The sequence below is a fragment of the Haemaphysalis longicornis genome, unplaced genomic scaffold (assembly GCF_048455015.1).
Source record: "Haemaphysalis longicornis isolate Haplotype H1 unplaced genomic scaffold, Haemaphysalis longicornis Haplotype H1 scaffold_12, whole genome shotgun sequence".
Classification (NCBI taxonomy): Eukaryota; Metazoa; Arthropoda; class Arachnida; order Ixodida; family Ixodidae; genus Haemaphysalis; species Haemaphysalis longicornis.
Window position 1 is genome coordinate 96984197 of NW_027526225.1, and position 15376 is coordinate 96999572.

A 15376-nucleotide genomic window follows, 5' to 3' on the forward strand; every position below is an offset into this window, starting at 1 on the left:
GACGAGCTTCAGACGCTGATGGCTGGGCGCCCGGCCTGTATGGGGGGGGGGGGGGGGGGGGGGGGGCTTTTTTAGTCCGGGAAGACCTCGTCTGCGCTGGCTGCCCTAAGCCCTCTCCACCATGCTACGTTGGACTGAGAGGTCGAAGCAAGCCAGCTAGCCGGCCAACTGCTCGGACGTTGGGTGAGGATTTGGGGTAAGTGGTGGGGTCTCCTGACACTCTGATATCGTGTGGTACAGAGTGCCAGGTTGGGCAGAGAAATTACACAGCGTAGTAGAGGGTGGGGCATATGGCATGGAGGATAGTGGGGTGAGGATAGTAATTTGTCTGAAGTCGGCGAAAGGCAGTAGCCTCTACTCTGGATAAAGGGGTCTGTGGTGGCGGGAAGAGTCGTCGTCCGTGACGGTTATGGGCGAGGATGTCCGTGTATGAAGTAAGAGTAGCGGGCTTAAGTGAGCAAAGGGATTGCGTGACTTCGCCTTCTTGAGAAACGGCCCGGTGGGTATGAACGCGGGCAGCGGCGTGTGCCGCCTCGTTTACACCGGAGGGCTCGTGTCCTGGGTCTAGATGATGTGCATTTCTGGGTGCTGGCGCGCACTTTGCAGAAGGCCGCGCGTGTTATGCGACCTAGGAGGAAGTTGCGGCAGGCGGCTTGGGAGTCGGTCATTATAGTGAGGTATTCGTTTCCAGTGGGGGCGGCTAGAGCGACGGGAAGTTCTGCTGCCTCAATAGATGTCGTGAGAGCTGCAGAGGCTGTCAGTTCTGCACCGCTGGCGTCGGTGACGCTCACAGCATGAGCAGGTTGTTCGTGGTACGGAGACGCATCCGTGTAACGAGCACAGGGAGAGTTGGAGAAGCGTTTTTCGAGGGCTCGTATCCGGGCTTCTCGGCGTGCCTTGTTGTAGGTGTGGAGCATATTTATAGGAATGGGTGCGACTTTGATGTGTTGTCGGATGGCTAGAGGGACGCGTTGCCTCTGTTCGCATTTTGGGGGAGGGCTGTGGGCGACCTCCATGGGTAGTGTAGCCCGGCTGGTTTGCGTGAGCTTTTCCAGTTCCTCCCACGTATTATGGACGCCTACCTTTAGGAGTTTTCTTGTTGCTGTTTTCGGAGGTAGTCCAAGGGCGGCCTTGTAGGCTTGGCGTGTGATAATGTATAGTTTTTCCTTCTCCGCGGGTTTCAAGGGCAAGTACGGTGTGCCGTACGTAACCCGGCCAATGAGGAGGGTGTGGATGATGCGCAGGATGTCAGTTTCTTGTAGCCCAAATCGCTGATGGGAGATCCTGCGGATGAGGTGCATGAGTTGGTTGAAAGTCCGTTGCAAGGGAAGGATAGGGTCTGGGCGCCCGAGCCATCTTTGGTTTAATGAGGCCTAGGATGCGTAGGAGTGGGACACTGGGGACGGGTCGGTCATTAATAGTAAGTTCTGTATCTGGTATGGGATCTACACGTTTCTCATATGTTCTTTCGCACAGGGTTAAAAGGGCAGATTTTTCGGGGGCACGCTTTAGACCTCGGGCTTGCCGGTAGTGTTGGGCCACCTGAATGGCTGCTTGAAGTGCGTCTTGCTGGCCGCCCGGAGATCCATTGGAGACCCAGAGCGTTAGGCTGCTCGCGTATATAGCGTGGCGTAGGTTCGGGATAGCTTTTAGTAGGGGTGGTAAGTCTTTCATGGTGATGTTGAAGAGTAGTGGGGATACTACCGACCCATGCGGAGTGCCCTGTGATATGGTTTGAAATGCGTTAGATATAAGGTGTCCGATGCCCACTGTTGCTGATCCACTTGGTGAGAAATGAGACGAAGTATTGAAATGTGCTCTCGCCACAGTTTGTTGATGCGAGGCCTTGAAAAATGGCTTCGTGCGAAACGTTGTCGAAGGCCCCCTTAATGTGGAGGGCCAAGATGGACCGCTTGCTGTGGTTATTAAGGTTGTCCGGTATACTTCCTCGTTAAGCTGCAGTAGTATGTCTTGGGTTGATAGATGTGGGTGGAAGCCGTGCATCGTGTCAGGGAAGTAGCCGTTGTCTTCAATGTGGGGATACAGCCGGTTGTGAACGATGTGTTCAACAGTTAGCCAACACATGGAGTCAGAGAAATAGGTTTTAGTTTCTTGTGGGTCAAGGGCTTGCCGAGTTTGGGGATCAAAGTTTTATCTGCGTGTTTTCACTGCGGGGGCAAGGAACCCGCCAGCCAGCACTCATTGATGTAGTTTAGGAGATCTTTCAAGACAGCGTGATCGAGGTTTCGCAGTAGTTTACTGGAGATTTTGTCTCGACCCGGGTAGTGTTGCGGGGGAGGTTGTACGCGGCCGTCGCGATTTAAGCAAAGGAGAACGGCTCGTCCATTTAGGGGTTCGAATCGCCTGTGTAGTCGGGTTCCTGGGTGGGTTAGACTTGAGGTGGGGCCGCCCAGGCTTGCTTTAGTTTTTCCAACAAGTCATCTTCAGTGCCCGGGTAATTGTGGATTAATCGGCGAAGCTGGTCTGCTGTGACCGCCTTGGTTTCGCCGGGCCCCATAAGGGAATGCAGCAGGCACCATGTGCGGCGGGTTCCCAGCGTTCCGTGCAGCTTGCTGCATAACTACGTCCAGCTTTGCTGGCTGAGCTGACGGGCGTACGCTTCGGCTTCTGCCGTAATTTTCGCAATGCGGATCTTCAGCTTGCGGTTCGTCTTGTTCTTTTTCCACCGCCTGATTAGCCTTCTACGGGGGTCCCGGAGGTGGAGGAGATGGGCATCGATGGCTGGGTTATTCCGCTTAAGGTTCCTTGGTGTGAATGAGCTGGGTAGTCCATTCCTCTAGACTTGTGATCGGATCAGCGGTTTCTCGGAAGTTCTTCCAGTTTGTTATGCGTGCTGTACCGATTTTTTGGCTGCTCGCTCTTTGATGGGAGATTTGGAACTGCATTATGTAGTTTTCTCTACCAACAGTTTCCTCCAGGTGCGACCATGCAGCCCGTTTGATGTTGTACGCAAACGTCAGGTCAGCGCGGGACACTGTTGCCAAGTCAGGCGGGAATGTGGAGGGAGTTACAAAGGTGCGGTTGGTTTTGCAGAGTAGCTTCATGTAATGCTTTACCCTTTTTGTTGTTTCTGGGGTAACCAGGCTCACTGGGAGACAAGCAGCACTTCCTTACCAGAACAGGAACTGGCCACCCTTGTTTAGTCCTAGGCCACATCCTCATCGTGTTCAAACAACAGAACTCTTGGCCCTCAGTCCCTAGCAGCTGTCGCGCGCTTGACCACGGCGGCGGTCAGGCAAGCGATACAGAAAAGCGGGCTGAGAATCTTTGAAGTTCGGCCTCTGGAATTTGAACTTGCGAACGTTCAATGCGCGAGAAAACTTCGCCCACAAGTATACACCAACTGCTCGACTGCTAGTAATTCGACTACACTACACTGCAGAAGAATTTGCCGAGGTCTACCTCCCTGTGCAGAGAACACGCCTAGCCATGGCCCTACGCACTCCCACTGTTAGAACGACATCGACATTGAATGGATGTCGACTGGACAAATTGGATCAAGTCTGCGAAACCCCCCCACTTCCATGAAGGGAGCAGAAGCCAGAGGCCAAGCCCTCGAAAAACTGTATGGAGACTCTAACATCGCGGTGTACACAGATGCAGCGGACTACGCTCGCGCGAGCACAAAAGCTGCGGTTGTCGCAACCTCCACTGCCCTCATCACTAGAATCAGTCTGAGGCAGTGATGTACCCTCCAAGCGGAAAAGACACCGACCGCGTTAGCCATACCACAGACTCAATCCAGTATCATCGTTACCGACTCTCAAGGGTCCTGTCGCACGTACACGGTGGGAAAAATATGCAAAAAAAGCAATGCAGCAATGCCTGGAATCAGCCTGGTATTCCCCCCAAAAGAAATTTATCAATAATTTGGACACCTGGCGATTCGTTACGCCGCGGCAGTCAAGCAGCCCATGCGTTCGCCTGAGGTCTTGCAAACCGGGCACCGTGCGTTGGATGATGAAGACCGGGCACACACCCCTCTCACTGCTTTTAGCGACATTACGCAACAATATGCATGCTATCCTACGCACTTTCCCGCCAGGAGCTTACTTTCTGTCAAAAAAACAATGAGGAACCCTTCGTCAACTTTAAACAATCCCGCTCCCACGCCCCACGAGACTACACGCCACCCACCCCGCACTCTATACCCCCCTGTGCAGTCACTGCGACCAACGCTGTACTAGCTGTCCATCACATGGTCTGGGAGTTCAAGAACAACCCAGACTTGAATCAAATTCCCAGTCCAATCTACGAGCAGTGGGAGAGTGAATTTGCCGGCTATGGCCCGAATATACATCTGTGGTTGACTGAAAAGGTGCATGAATACGGAAGGTAGAACCAGCGGGTCCTGAACTGAGGACCCAGAGTATACCTACCGGCTCTCAAGTTGTTTTTGTTGTTTAATTGATGATGATGCCCTCAAGGGTTTTGGCACGTACCCACAAGGGGGGATTGGCCAGGGCTAAATCGGTTGTTGAAATACATGAGGACCTCAAAAAACTAATTTATTCCCGGAAAGAAGCCGTGAAAGGAAACTTCGTTATGAATAAAACCCGAATTACCCATTAATTAGCACCCTCCAGCCATTCAAACGACCTGAAGCAGAAAGAAAATCTTGAATGCCATTTAGATATATCCCTTTTTTTGCATACTTAAAATTTGTTGCGCCAATAGATAATATAAGTGGAGTCGATATAGTCATTCCCCAAATGCTCAATTGGGTCCTTCAAAAGCAGGTGTCTAGCTGCTGAGAAACTGTTACAGTCGAGAAAAAAATGTTAGATTGTTTCAGGAACCTGGCACCGCACACATAGTTCCGTAGGTAGACGCCCTGATCTTAACAGATAGAAATTGAGCCTTGGGATTCTGCAGCGCAGCTTTGTGAAGGTCACTTGGCACTGCCGAGAACCACAAAAATGGACATTCCAACCAAACTTTAAATGTTCATACTCTTCAAATGATAGGAGTGAGTCTGAACGAGTAGCGTCTAAATGCCAATATCTTCTTAATCTTGAAGATGCAAAAAGGGCCAGATTAGGTATGCCGAATTGAACGGGAGGTCTCAAGTTCAATAAAGTGCCCAATTTCGTCCTCCTCCTCAACGCGCTAACAAAGCTAGACTTATCCTGTTGTGTGTGATGTAGTTTCATGACAATCTCTGGCATTATGCGCCGCAGGATAATATAGGCTGTGCGCTGTCAATGCTATTCCAGGAGACAGCACTGACTTCACCAACCTTGTTTGCGAGGTCTCAGTAATAATCAAGGAAGGGGTGGAAATAAAGGTGCGTGGAGAAAAAAAAAAACTACAGGCGACGACGGAAAAACCATGGTCACCTAAATGAAAGAGAGAGAGAGAGAGAAATAAACGTTTAATAAAATTAACGAGCAAATTTTGTGCTAGATGGCAAGGGCACCAGCCCTGGTAGGCGTCCTTAGTGCGGGATGTCCTGGTCCTGGCTGGCTGCCCGGGCTCCAGCGACTACTTCTTGTTGCGCCGCAAGGTCCGAGCTGGTCCACCTGAAGGAGTAAGGACGCTGTGCTAGAAAAGATTGCCAACCTAGAAGGCCTCACGATTTTAAAGGTAACCTTATCCCGGAAAAAAGAGATTCGTTATTGGATTTCCATGGCATTTATGGAGTCTTTTGGCTCCACCACTTGAGGGCACTGAAAATTACATAATCAGTGCTCCCAAACACCGAACTAGCGTAACATCCAAGCGGACTGCTGATATCCGAAACTACTAAAATAGCGCCGCGCAGCCATAGCTTTCTTTATACTTTTTTTTGTTTGTAACATAGGAGGTTACTTTGCGTTTTTCTTAGAGAGTTCCATGAAACCATGTGGTGTTTGACCCGCTGTGGTGGCTGAGTGGGTAAGGCGTTGCACTGCTGAGCACGAGGTCGCGGGTTCGATTTCCGGCCGCGGCGGCCGCTTTTCTGATGGTGGCGAAAAGCAAATACGCCCGTGTGTACGACCTTTCGGCGCACGTTAAAGATACCCAGGTGATCAAAATTAATCCGGAGCCCTAGCTCCACTACGGCGTGCCTCATCGCCTGCGTTGCGTCGGCGAGTTAAACCCTACAATCAATGATTGTCACCTCATAACCCGAACCCCTAGCTGCGTATGGCGAATGAAAAAAGTTACCTTGAACCAGCCACCGCTGAAGAAAGAATAACGCTGAAACATGGGTCCTTTATTCGGCGCGAACAATGGGTGGCCTCGTAAAATCGCGTCAGTCGTTCGATCGGAGTGTGAAGCCTGTCAATCAAGGTCACAGAAAGAATGCCGCGTGAGCAGGGAAGCTTGCTCATGCATGTTTTTCTGGTATTTCTGGCACATCGGTTGCTGTATGTGCCAATCGAAAGAGTAGTAACTGCCCAGGATGCACAGATGGCGACAGTATGGTTCGCGTATTTATAGCCTTGTCCCATCGCGTTTTTTGCAGAGTATTCTAAACACTATGGTTTCGGAAAGTGGCTGGACCAAGTGCTTGCTCAGCGCTGCGCTTTTCGAGTAACTGCGACTGCGTAAACGACGCCACGCCGGCCACGCCAACCACGCTCAACGTGCGCGCTTTGACCCTTTGACCCTGAACGTCTCGAACGGTGGGTGGCTAAACAGGCGGAGAAAGGGGATTATGAAATGAAAGTAAACGAGCGAAATAAAATCAATGTAACTACATAAAATATAAGAAGACGCAAACATTGGAGCAACAAGATAACTAAAAATAATCAAGCACGTTCATGCTTTACTCTTTTCAGTCTGGCAGCCGTAGCGTTGTAGACATCTCAAGATGGCAGCGCCCAGTAACATGTGTTAATGTGTATTGTAGCAGCCGCTGTTCACTGCAGCTAAGCTTTTATCCTACAAACGAAAGTATGTCCTTTCTAAAGAATCTTGATGAGTTGGTGAATACTGCACCAGTCCTTGTGGATCCCGAAGACGATGTTCACGAAGGTACTGTTGTGTCCTTCTCGCTGGCGTTCACTCAGTCAATCGGTCGCCTTCAACTTCCCCGAAAGTTATACGAAGCGAAATCTGTAAATTTGCTCATAATCTTTTACAAATTGTTTGTGATTGATGCCTGTTGCACGTCTACGCCTCTTCCTTGATCCGTGCCTGTCGACACTAGTGGGAAACAGGTGCAGTGCATACTTCCGCGGCCGTTTACACTTTCACCAGGGGATGGTGATCATTGTTTGCAATTAGGTAACATTGCGAAGATGCGGTGTGATTTATTCGTTATTACACACTGTGTTGTCGGCACTGTGTTGTGTGTTAGTGTTTCTTCGTCCTTGTTTTAGCGCCGAGTAATTTTTTTAGCATAATGTACCAACTCTACCACATCAAGCTTTTGTTATTACACAATATATGAAAAGTCTCATAGCACAGTAAACGAGGAGTTGTATATAGTTGCTAAAATAAACTAACCACCTTAAGCAATTTTCATTTACAATCCGCTGCATCTTTACCGCTGAACCTTCGCGCGATAGTCTCGATTTGTAATTTATTTTGCTTAACAATAACAAATGCGGCAGCAGTGACCTGATCTTTTAGAAAATGATTAAACAGCAGTTTTTGCTTACCTTACGCGTATGAGCGGAAAGCTGGCCGGATCAATCTTTTCCGACACATGCAAAAAAAAAACCCCGAAAAGACGTTTCTGGACACATAGACAAAGCAGTTTTTCCTTACATTGGGGAAAAGCTAGGGAAACCCATCATGCCTCTATCATTACAGAAAATGTGGATCACAAAATGCGACTGTCGTTCAAACTTGGAGCGCAGTTAAGCCAGGAGTTTTTTCTTAGGTTTTTTTTAAAGTAATTTTTATCAACATTCGTTTATTGTTTACAAAAATTTCGTGCCAGAAACATGCTTATTTCATCCGGTACTAACTTCTTTAGTTTACTCCTTCCTTCCTGAGTGGTGTACAGAGAGGTAGAAACAGAAAGTGAAGTTGAAAACAATTTATACATGCACGAAAATCCAACGAGTAAATAATCAATAACATTGTAAAATTCTCATCTGGAGTTAGCCAATTCTGCTGCCACATGTGAACAAATCGCCTGAAGATACCACTTGTTTTAGTTGTTACAAATCATGTTTCTGGACAGATTGGAGGCCGTTCAAAATGGTTCTGTCTGGTTGCGCTAACATGAAGAAAGCTTGGCGAAGTGCAGATCATTTTGGGCAAAATAAGGGGCAAAATTTTCCAGCTGTATTTTTTGTTTTCGCTGACATTGCGTTGTTGCTGACTTAGTTACAGTGTCTCAGTTGTCCCACCTCCCCATTTGCCGCCACTGCAATCTTAGTGACTTGTGTTTAGGAAATTTTGACGCCTGAATCCTTGACTTCCCACGTTCAGGTTCTCGATTTTCTACTTGAGGTACAGTGGATCTTGTGCTGTTAGGAAATTAGAACATTTGACACTTCTCTTGACCTTTTTAAGCAAACGAGGTTGTGTACCATTACAGAACAGCAGTACAAGTTATGCAGCGGGCAAACGCAAGAAAACAGTACCCACAAACAAAAAGAACAAAATGAAACACAGAAAGAGTGCGAAATAGAATGTGTTTACCATATTTTCAGCTCATTCAATGAAGAAGTTAAGGAATGGCGTAAGTATTGATTTATTTTGCTGCATTATTGTAGCGTGAGCTAAACTGGCTGAGGTTGAACAGTTTCGCGTGGCTCCTGGACAGCCATGCTGGGCATGCGTGAGGAGCAGTGACGTCATGGCGCACCGCTGGTGCGCCAGAGCCGCTGCCGCGGCGCGCGCCTCGCCGGTCTATGCATTCCATAGGAGTGACATCATAGCTGCAGCAGAGGCACTGGTGCTGGCGCGTGCCCAGCTGTGTGCCTCCGTTGCGCAGTAGCCAAGTCTGTAGCTCTGCCGGAGCTGCTTGATAGTGCCTCTCATTTTGTGCGCATGTGCAGAGGTATCAGTGGGGGTATACATATAGCGGGGTGTTTGCCAGTGTGGTATAGCCATGGAGAAGGAGAGCGAAATTGCTGCTCAGTGGCGCAGAAGAGCGGAGAAGCTTAACTCATCGGATCCCGAAGTAGTTGCCTGTCAATTAGCAGTTGAGCATAGGAAGAACAAACAGAAGAAGGCTAAATGTGCTGTGGCGACACCGGAGCAAAGGGAGGAACTACTAGCGAAGCGGCGTCACCAGGAGGCTTAGCGGCGCTAATCCTAGACACCAGGAAGGCTAAGAATAACCGGCTGAACCTTCGCTCACACTACGTATATCCTGACATAGCCGAGCTAAGCCACGGCTAATTTTTTACACAGTTTGTGCGTGGGGACAAGTCAGCCATCAAGGATAAGTCTTGTTTAAGGATAAATGCTGTTTTAAGATGTTTTAATAAGTTTTACAAAGTGCTATTTATTTTTAAGTGATGTTAAAAAGCATAAACGGAAGTTCGGCAAACTCGGTTTTGCACATGCCTTGTGTTGCTAAATTATAATCATGCCTATAGCTTTGTGTTGTTTAGTTTTAATTGTGACCATTGTCTTGTGCCCCACTGGTTGGCAATAGTTGATGTGCAGAAAACAAAACAAAAGTTGACAGATGATCACATTACTTTGCAATTTTAGCAGAGCCGTTTGTGGAGTGAACTGAATCAGAATGCCTTACATCACCGAGCTGGGAAACTCACTTTGTAATTTGCAACACTGCATTGAACTCCGCTCGTAAAGAATGTGGCAATTTTGATTGTTCACAATTTGCTTTATGGCCAACCAGTTTTTACAGCCATTTTGTCCGATGTTTGATTGTTCATAACCTTTCGTGATAAACACGAAGTTAATTTCTTTATGTGATCTAAAAATATTTGACAAGTCTTGCTGTGTTCGAGCTTTCTCTGCAAAGTAAGGTGATTAATCTTATCAAACACTTTTTAGAAATAACTTAGGACTACTTCCAACATAAGCAATTTCTCCTCTTGCTATAGGGAATAATTTGTGTGATCTAGTTTCTGGCTACTAAACGTATCGCAAGCCCTGTGCATTTCAGTGGGTACAATCGATGTGGGCCTGTAGCTAATTCGTTTGTTCTTTTTCAGATCCACTTGACTTATTACTGCCCTATCCAATTGGGTGTTACTCCTTGTATCTCGTTTGGCCACCAGTAAATAATACGTGCTCGTTTTTTTCTTCCAAAACAGATTCGAAGGCAAGACTGGTGGACAGATTTGCTGCGGATTACGACAATGTCGCAGAGCCAAAGCCGAAGCCTCGACGCCGGCCAGAGCCAATCTTTGGGGAGCGCTATGCGGGCAAGAAGATTTCAGGAAAGACCTAGATGAGGATGGGTTTGATACAGACGGTAAGCTTTACGGAAAGCCATGACCACAATTTGTTAGAATATGAAGAGCAGTTTGGCTTTATAACTTTTCCACGCTTGCCACTACACCTTTGAGTGGTATAGTTGTGTAGGTGAATGAGTTGCGAAGCAATACATCATGCACAATAGTCCCTTAGCTAAACCGGCTAAACTTGAGGGTTGAGACCAAGCCCTCAAGTAATCTGCGAATGAGTGGAAAAAGCTTGGTACCTAATTAATACAAAAAAATAAAAGCAATTTTTAGCCATGAAGTTTTTAGAGCAGATGTAATGCAGTTTAGAAAGGAGAAATTATCTTGGTTTGCAAATATTAAAAAAACCATTGGCCAGTGTGTTTTCCTGTCCTGACGAGACCTGCTTTTCAGGTTGGTGTAGCATCCAGAATGTAACATTATCTGGGAGGTTTCTCACTTCATTGAAGGCTGCGGCCACTGTTTTGAACTATTAATTTTTTTTTTTTTTTTAATCGGAACTTTTCAATTTGAAAATAAATACAAAAGGCAAAGTCTTGAAAATGTCTTCACAACTTCACAAATGCCTTCACAAATGCCTTCACGTCAACAAGAAACCAAATTCTCTTCTAAAAAAATGTTAATTGAAAGCCGTTTTTTTGTGCATGGCAGAAATACAAAACAGAAAAAATACGATGCCGTCTCTTACAATTTTTTGTCCTTGCTTAGATAATGACCTTCAAGAAGATGATGATGATGATGGTGACGACGGCAACAGGGAAAGTATAGCAGGCACAGATTTGGGTGACTCCAAAGGGGACCAGGATGATGCCTTGATCAGGGAGCGTGAAGCGTCATCTGCCGAGGAGAGTGCTGATGAAGAGGAAATTGATGAGGAAGATGAAAGTGATGAAGATGACGAAGATGAGGAATCGGGTGTTGCCGGCCCTTCATCTACGGGACAAAGGTAAATTGGGAGCTGTTAAATGATAGAGCTCTGCCTTGTTATACCTGTGCCACACTTACACGAAAAAAGGACATTAAGTGCTTAGTGCCTGAAGTTTTAATGTCACTAATTCACTGCTACACGCAAAAATCTAATGCAATTCGTCCTAATATCATTTTTGGTTTAAGGAGTTCCGAACAACTCATTTGCCTTCACGAATGCCTTAAATCTGGCTACTCTCGAACACGGTGAGCACCAAATGAAACCAACGAAATTCTCAGTACCAAAGTGTTGACGTGGAAATGTTGTTGAACTTTGAAATATGTAATACGATTTTTTGTGCACTTTTGGTGGCGAAGTTCTGGAGATAAAGTTCACTAAAACAGTGGCAAAGGGCAAAACATCCTGTTACTCGTTTTGAATTTTTTGGATTTGACTACCGCTGGCAGGAAACGGCATGCAGCTGCTGAAGCCACTTTTAGAAACGGCTCACACCATTTTTTAAAAAACATTATTTCTCATAAAGTTTTCTTTCATGAAAACATTGTAAGTAGTTTTTCTCTACGTTAAACAGTTCTAACATATGAGTGCATTTTTCTTTTTGGTCATGATCACCATCATGCCTAACGCATTTAATGCCTTTGCGTTTTCGCGTGTAGCACGGCCCGGCCAATTAATGTCATTCGGTAAACACTTAAGGTCATTTTTTGTGTATTTGTGTCACGGGTATTACTTTATGCGCTAGTTAAATGAAGGCCATTGTGTTCAATCACAGCTGCTGGAAGCTGTTGTTATGGCATGCTGGGGGAAGAGCATTCAAATTGCAGTACGGGCTAGGGAAGAAAGTCGCAATACTGAATTTGTTGGTCTTGCTCTAGATAATTTGTCGCCGGGTTGGTGGTGCCAAAATTTTAGTTTTGTGCTTTATTTGACTTCTATGTTAGGTGCTCCTTGTAATTGTTACCACGCCTGCTGTAGATCAAATGGTCTCCTGTGCAATTCTTGACTGTAAGGGGGCCATGCAGACAAAATACGAGTTTGTTTTATTGGAAGTTCCTCCGGCACTTGTCCGGCAGCAAATGATGCGGTATTCACCGAGAAATTAATCAATTTAGGTGAAAATTTTAATTCTCCCGCCAAATTGTGTCTTTTCACGACGCCTGCAATGAGGTCACAGGGGCGGGTATTCAAATGAACTTCCAGTGTGTCATTAGGTTGTGCAGCCTTGCTTGCAGTCAGTCATCCCAGATGGCGCTACCATACTCATCCATGGACCGTTGTCCGCCATTGCTTTGTTTTTGATTGTATTTGCACCTGGCTTGTTTTTGTTAATGTAGAAACTAATAATTCGTGAAACATGGGGTATCTTCAACAAAGAGGGTTACGTAAGACAACGTTGCTTACGCCGATAGGCCAGTGTTGTGTAAGACAACTCCAAAGCTGCGGGCTGCTGTACAGCTAAAACATAGTGCGCCCAGTACCAGCAGCAGTGCGCATCGGTACTTCTATGCTTACGTGTATTTTCATAACTTTCATTGTTTGCCGCACCATTCTTACTGCTTTAAAATGAATATGCATTACATTTAAGCCCAAATAGCTCGTTCGTCAAGCTTATAAGCCGTGCCTAATTTGTGTTTGCTTTTCCTGGCCCCAACCAATCGCACAGCTGGCACATATGGCATCATAGGTTCTGTTGCAGGAAATGAGCTGGTGGGTCGCATGGTCATTCCCTTTTTTCCTAATTATGTAGCCTATTTGAGCGAAGCGTGCGTTAAAAGTGGTGTCAGTACGATTCTAACGAGGCAATCTTTCGAATGAACCAAACTCGTGTTTCGTCTGCATGGCCCCTTTAAGTCGTGTAAAATGTATTGTAGAAATGCCTGACCGTATGACACAAAACGGGACCCATTAGCTATTGATACAAACAATACTGTTTTCACGGAGCGTCTGTTAAAAGTTACTGGCATCACAAAAATCCAAGTTCACGCTTATGAGCCCCACCCCAGTAATTGGGGTATGAGTGGTATTAGAGGTGGGGTCGCGAATCTATTGGACTCGGAAATGAGTGACGCTTTGCGTCAGAGGGTTGCTATCTACTTGATCTGAAGATTAAGACAAAAATCACGAAGTGTGCTTGTTGTTTTCACAACTGAAATTACGCCAAAGCACGTTACTGTAGGCTACACGCGTTACTTCCGTCGATGTGGACCAGGATTTCCTACCTTTACCTCTCCGTAAGTGTCGGAAGTTGGAGAAACTGCACACGGTAGCAACAGCGACCCAGCCTCCTCTTGAAGCCGCCTATATAGATGAACCGCCAGATACGACTGTGCGTACATCACCAGTAATACCCCTCGGTTGCAACCCTGGCTGCAGTTCTAACCTCACCTACAGCCCAACTGACTACTGTTCCTACTCCCAGAGAGACTCGTGACGCCGGACTTTCAGAAATCGCCACATCGTATCTGTATTAAAAGTCAGTCAGGAACCTCCAATAGACAAGGTTTTGGGAAACTAAGCTCTTAAGTTCTCTTTACTGCTAATGCCATGCCTACATTCCTGGCCTCGTTTTCTTCGCCAGAAGCTGAACCCCTGATGACACTCATTGACTCTGTGGTTCGCTTCTTCCCTCCCTCAGTGGCTGTAGGGGATACAACTCCAGCCAGTATTCCTAAAATGCAACAGATTTGCAATTCAGCCCTGTTCAAATATTTCTTCCGTTGTCTAGGGTGGACTTCTTACTTGCGTCCATTTCAAAGTGTCCCTTTTCAAGTTAGCCCTCATTGGCCGAAAGTAAATAGTCAGGTGTCATAGATAGCCAAATGTCATAGATAGTCAGGTGTCACGTCATTGGTCAAAGGCCTTCGCAAGTGCAACTACGTCATGGTAAAAACATGAAATGTACATTTCTGAAGCAAACAAACTTAGAATTCTACCTCTGGGGAGACCATATGAGTGGGATTGTGCTGTATGAAGAAATGTCCATTCCCAGCTGCAAACTCTTCTAAAAAGGGGCGCCATAACACTTATCTTTCAGCACCGAGGTGGATGGAGTGGACCAGTTTTCAAGCGTGGACGTTGCAGCGGAGGTGAAGAAAGGAAAAGCAGTTCACTCCCAACTTCGTGAGTGTTAAAATTCAATAACAAGAGAGTGTTGGATTTGCGGTAGATTTTCATTTTCAAGCGGGTGGTTTCACTTGGAAAGCTCTCTCTTTAAAAAGCTGTCAAAAGTTTTTGATGATGTCAGGGCCTCTCAAAACCTGTCTAGTCATGAAATCCTGCCATTATGTTATGGGAGGGGACTTTGTGCGCTGCAAGGAAGCTGCACTGCGGTGCTAGCACTTATCATAGGGCAGCCAGGGAAGTGATGGGAAAAGAGGATGGTAGCCCTTTACCTTTGCACTCCTCGTAGCCTGACTCCTAGCTCCTCATTGCTTCTTGTAGCTCCTTGTAGCTCCACACCGTGAAAACTGATTTCCGAGCATGGCAAAAGCACCTCTTGGAATAGGCCTCTACGAAAATACATATGTATACGGAAGCATAAATGGCCTAGTAAAGGTCCTTTGTATGTACAGTCAAACCTGGATGTGAAGAAGTTTACAAAAGTTCACAAGTTTTGGTTACATGGAGGTTTTGAGTTAAGGCTTGGGGGAATGAAGCAGAAATGAAGCCAAAATGCTATAGGCATCAGTGTAGATGAACTTACAGCTCAAAGAATTATTTCATAGTGAAAAAATTAAAGCTGTTCCACTCAGTGTGAAAGCTGTCGATAGTGCAGAGCAGTGATTCACCATAATGGGCTGTAGCGCCGTTGCCCGCTCACTCTTACCACCCACCACACTCTTCACCGCCCTGTCTCACTCCTCTCCTGATAAATTCAACAGAGGTTTGTCCAGCGCCTTTCAAATTTCCCGCCTCCGCAAGACAACGTCGCTTACACCAATCGGCCAGTGGGTGGAAGACAACTCAAGAGTGGTGGACTGCTGTGTAGCTAAAACAAGCATAGTGCGCCCAGTACCAACAGCAGTGCGCATCGGTACTTCTATGTTTACATGTGCTTTCGTAACTTCCACTGTTTATCCCCCATTCTTACTGCTATAAA

At 46.6% G+C, this 15376-nt stretch overlaps 1 protein-coding gene across 1 annotated transcript in view; it reads left to right on the forward strand.

Annotated features, from left to right (window-relative positions):
- The first annotated feature begins 11023 nt into the window (after positions 1–11023).
- Aatf (Apoptosis antagonizing transcription factor) overlaps positions 11024–15376 on the forward strand; it is a 37852-nt gene continuing 33499 nt past the window's right edge. The window contains exons 1-2 of the mRNA XM_077692348.1: positions 11024–11295; positions 14312–14397. Coding sequence (XP_077548474.1) covers positions 11024–11295; positions 14312–14397 — 358 coding nt within the window. The remainder of the gene's footprint in view (positions 11296–14311; positions 14398–15376) is intronic.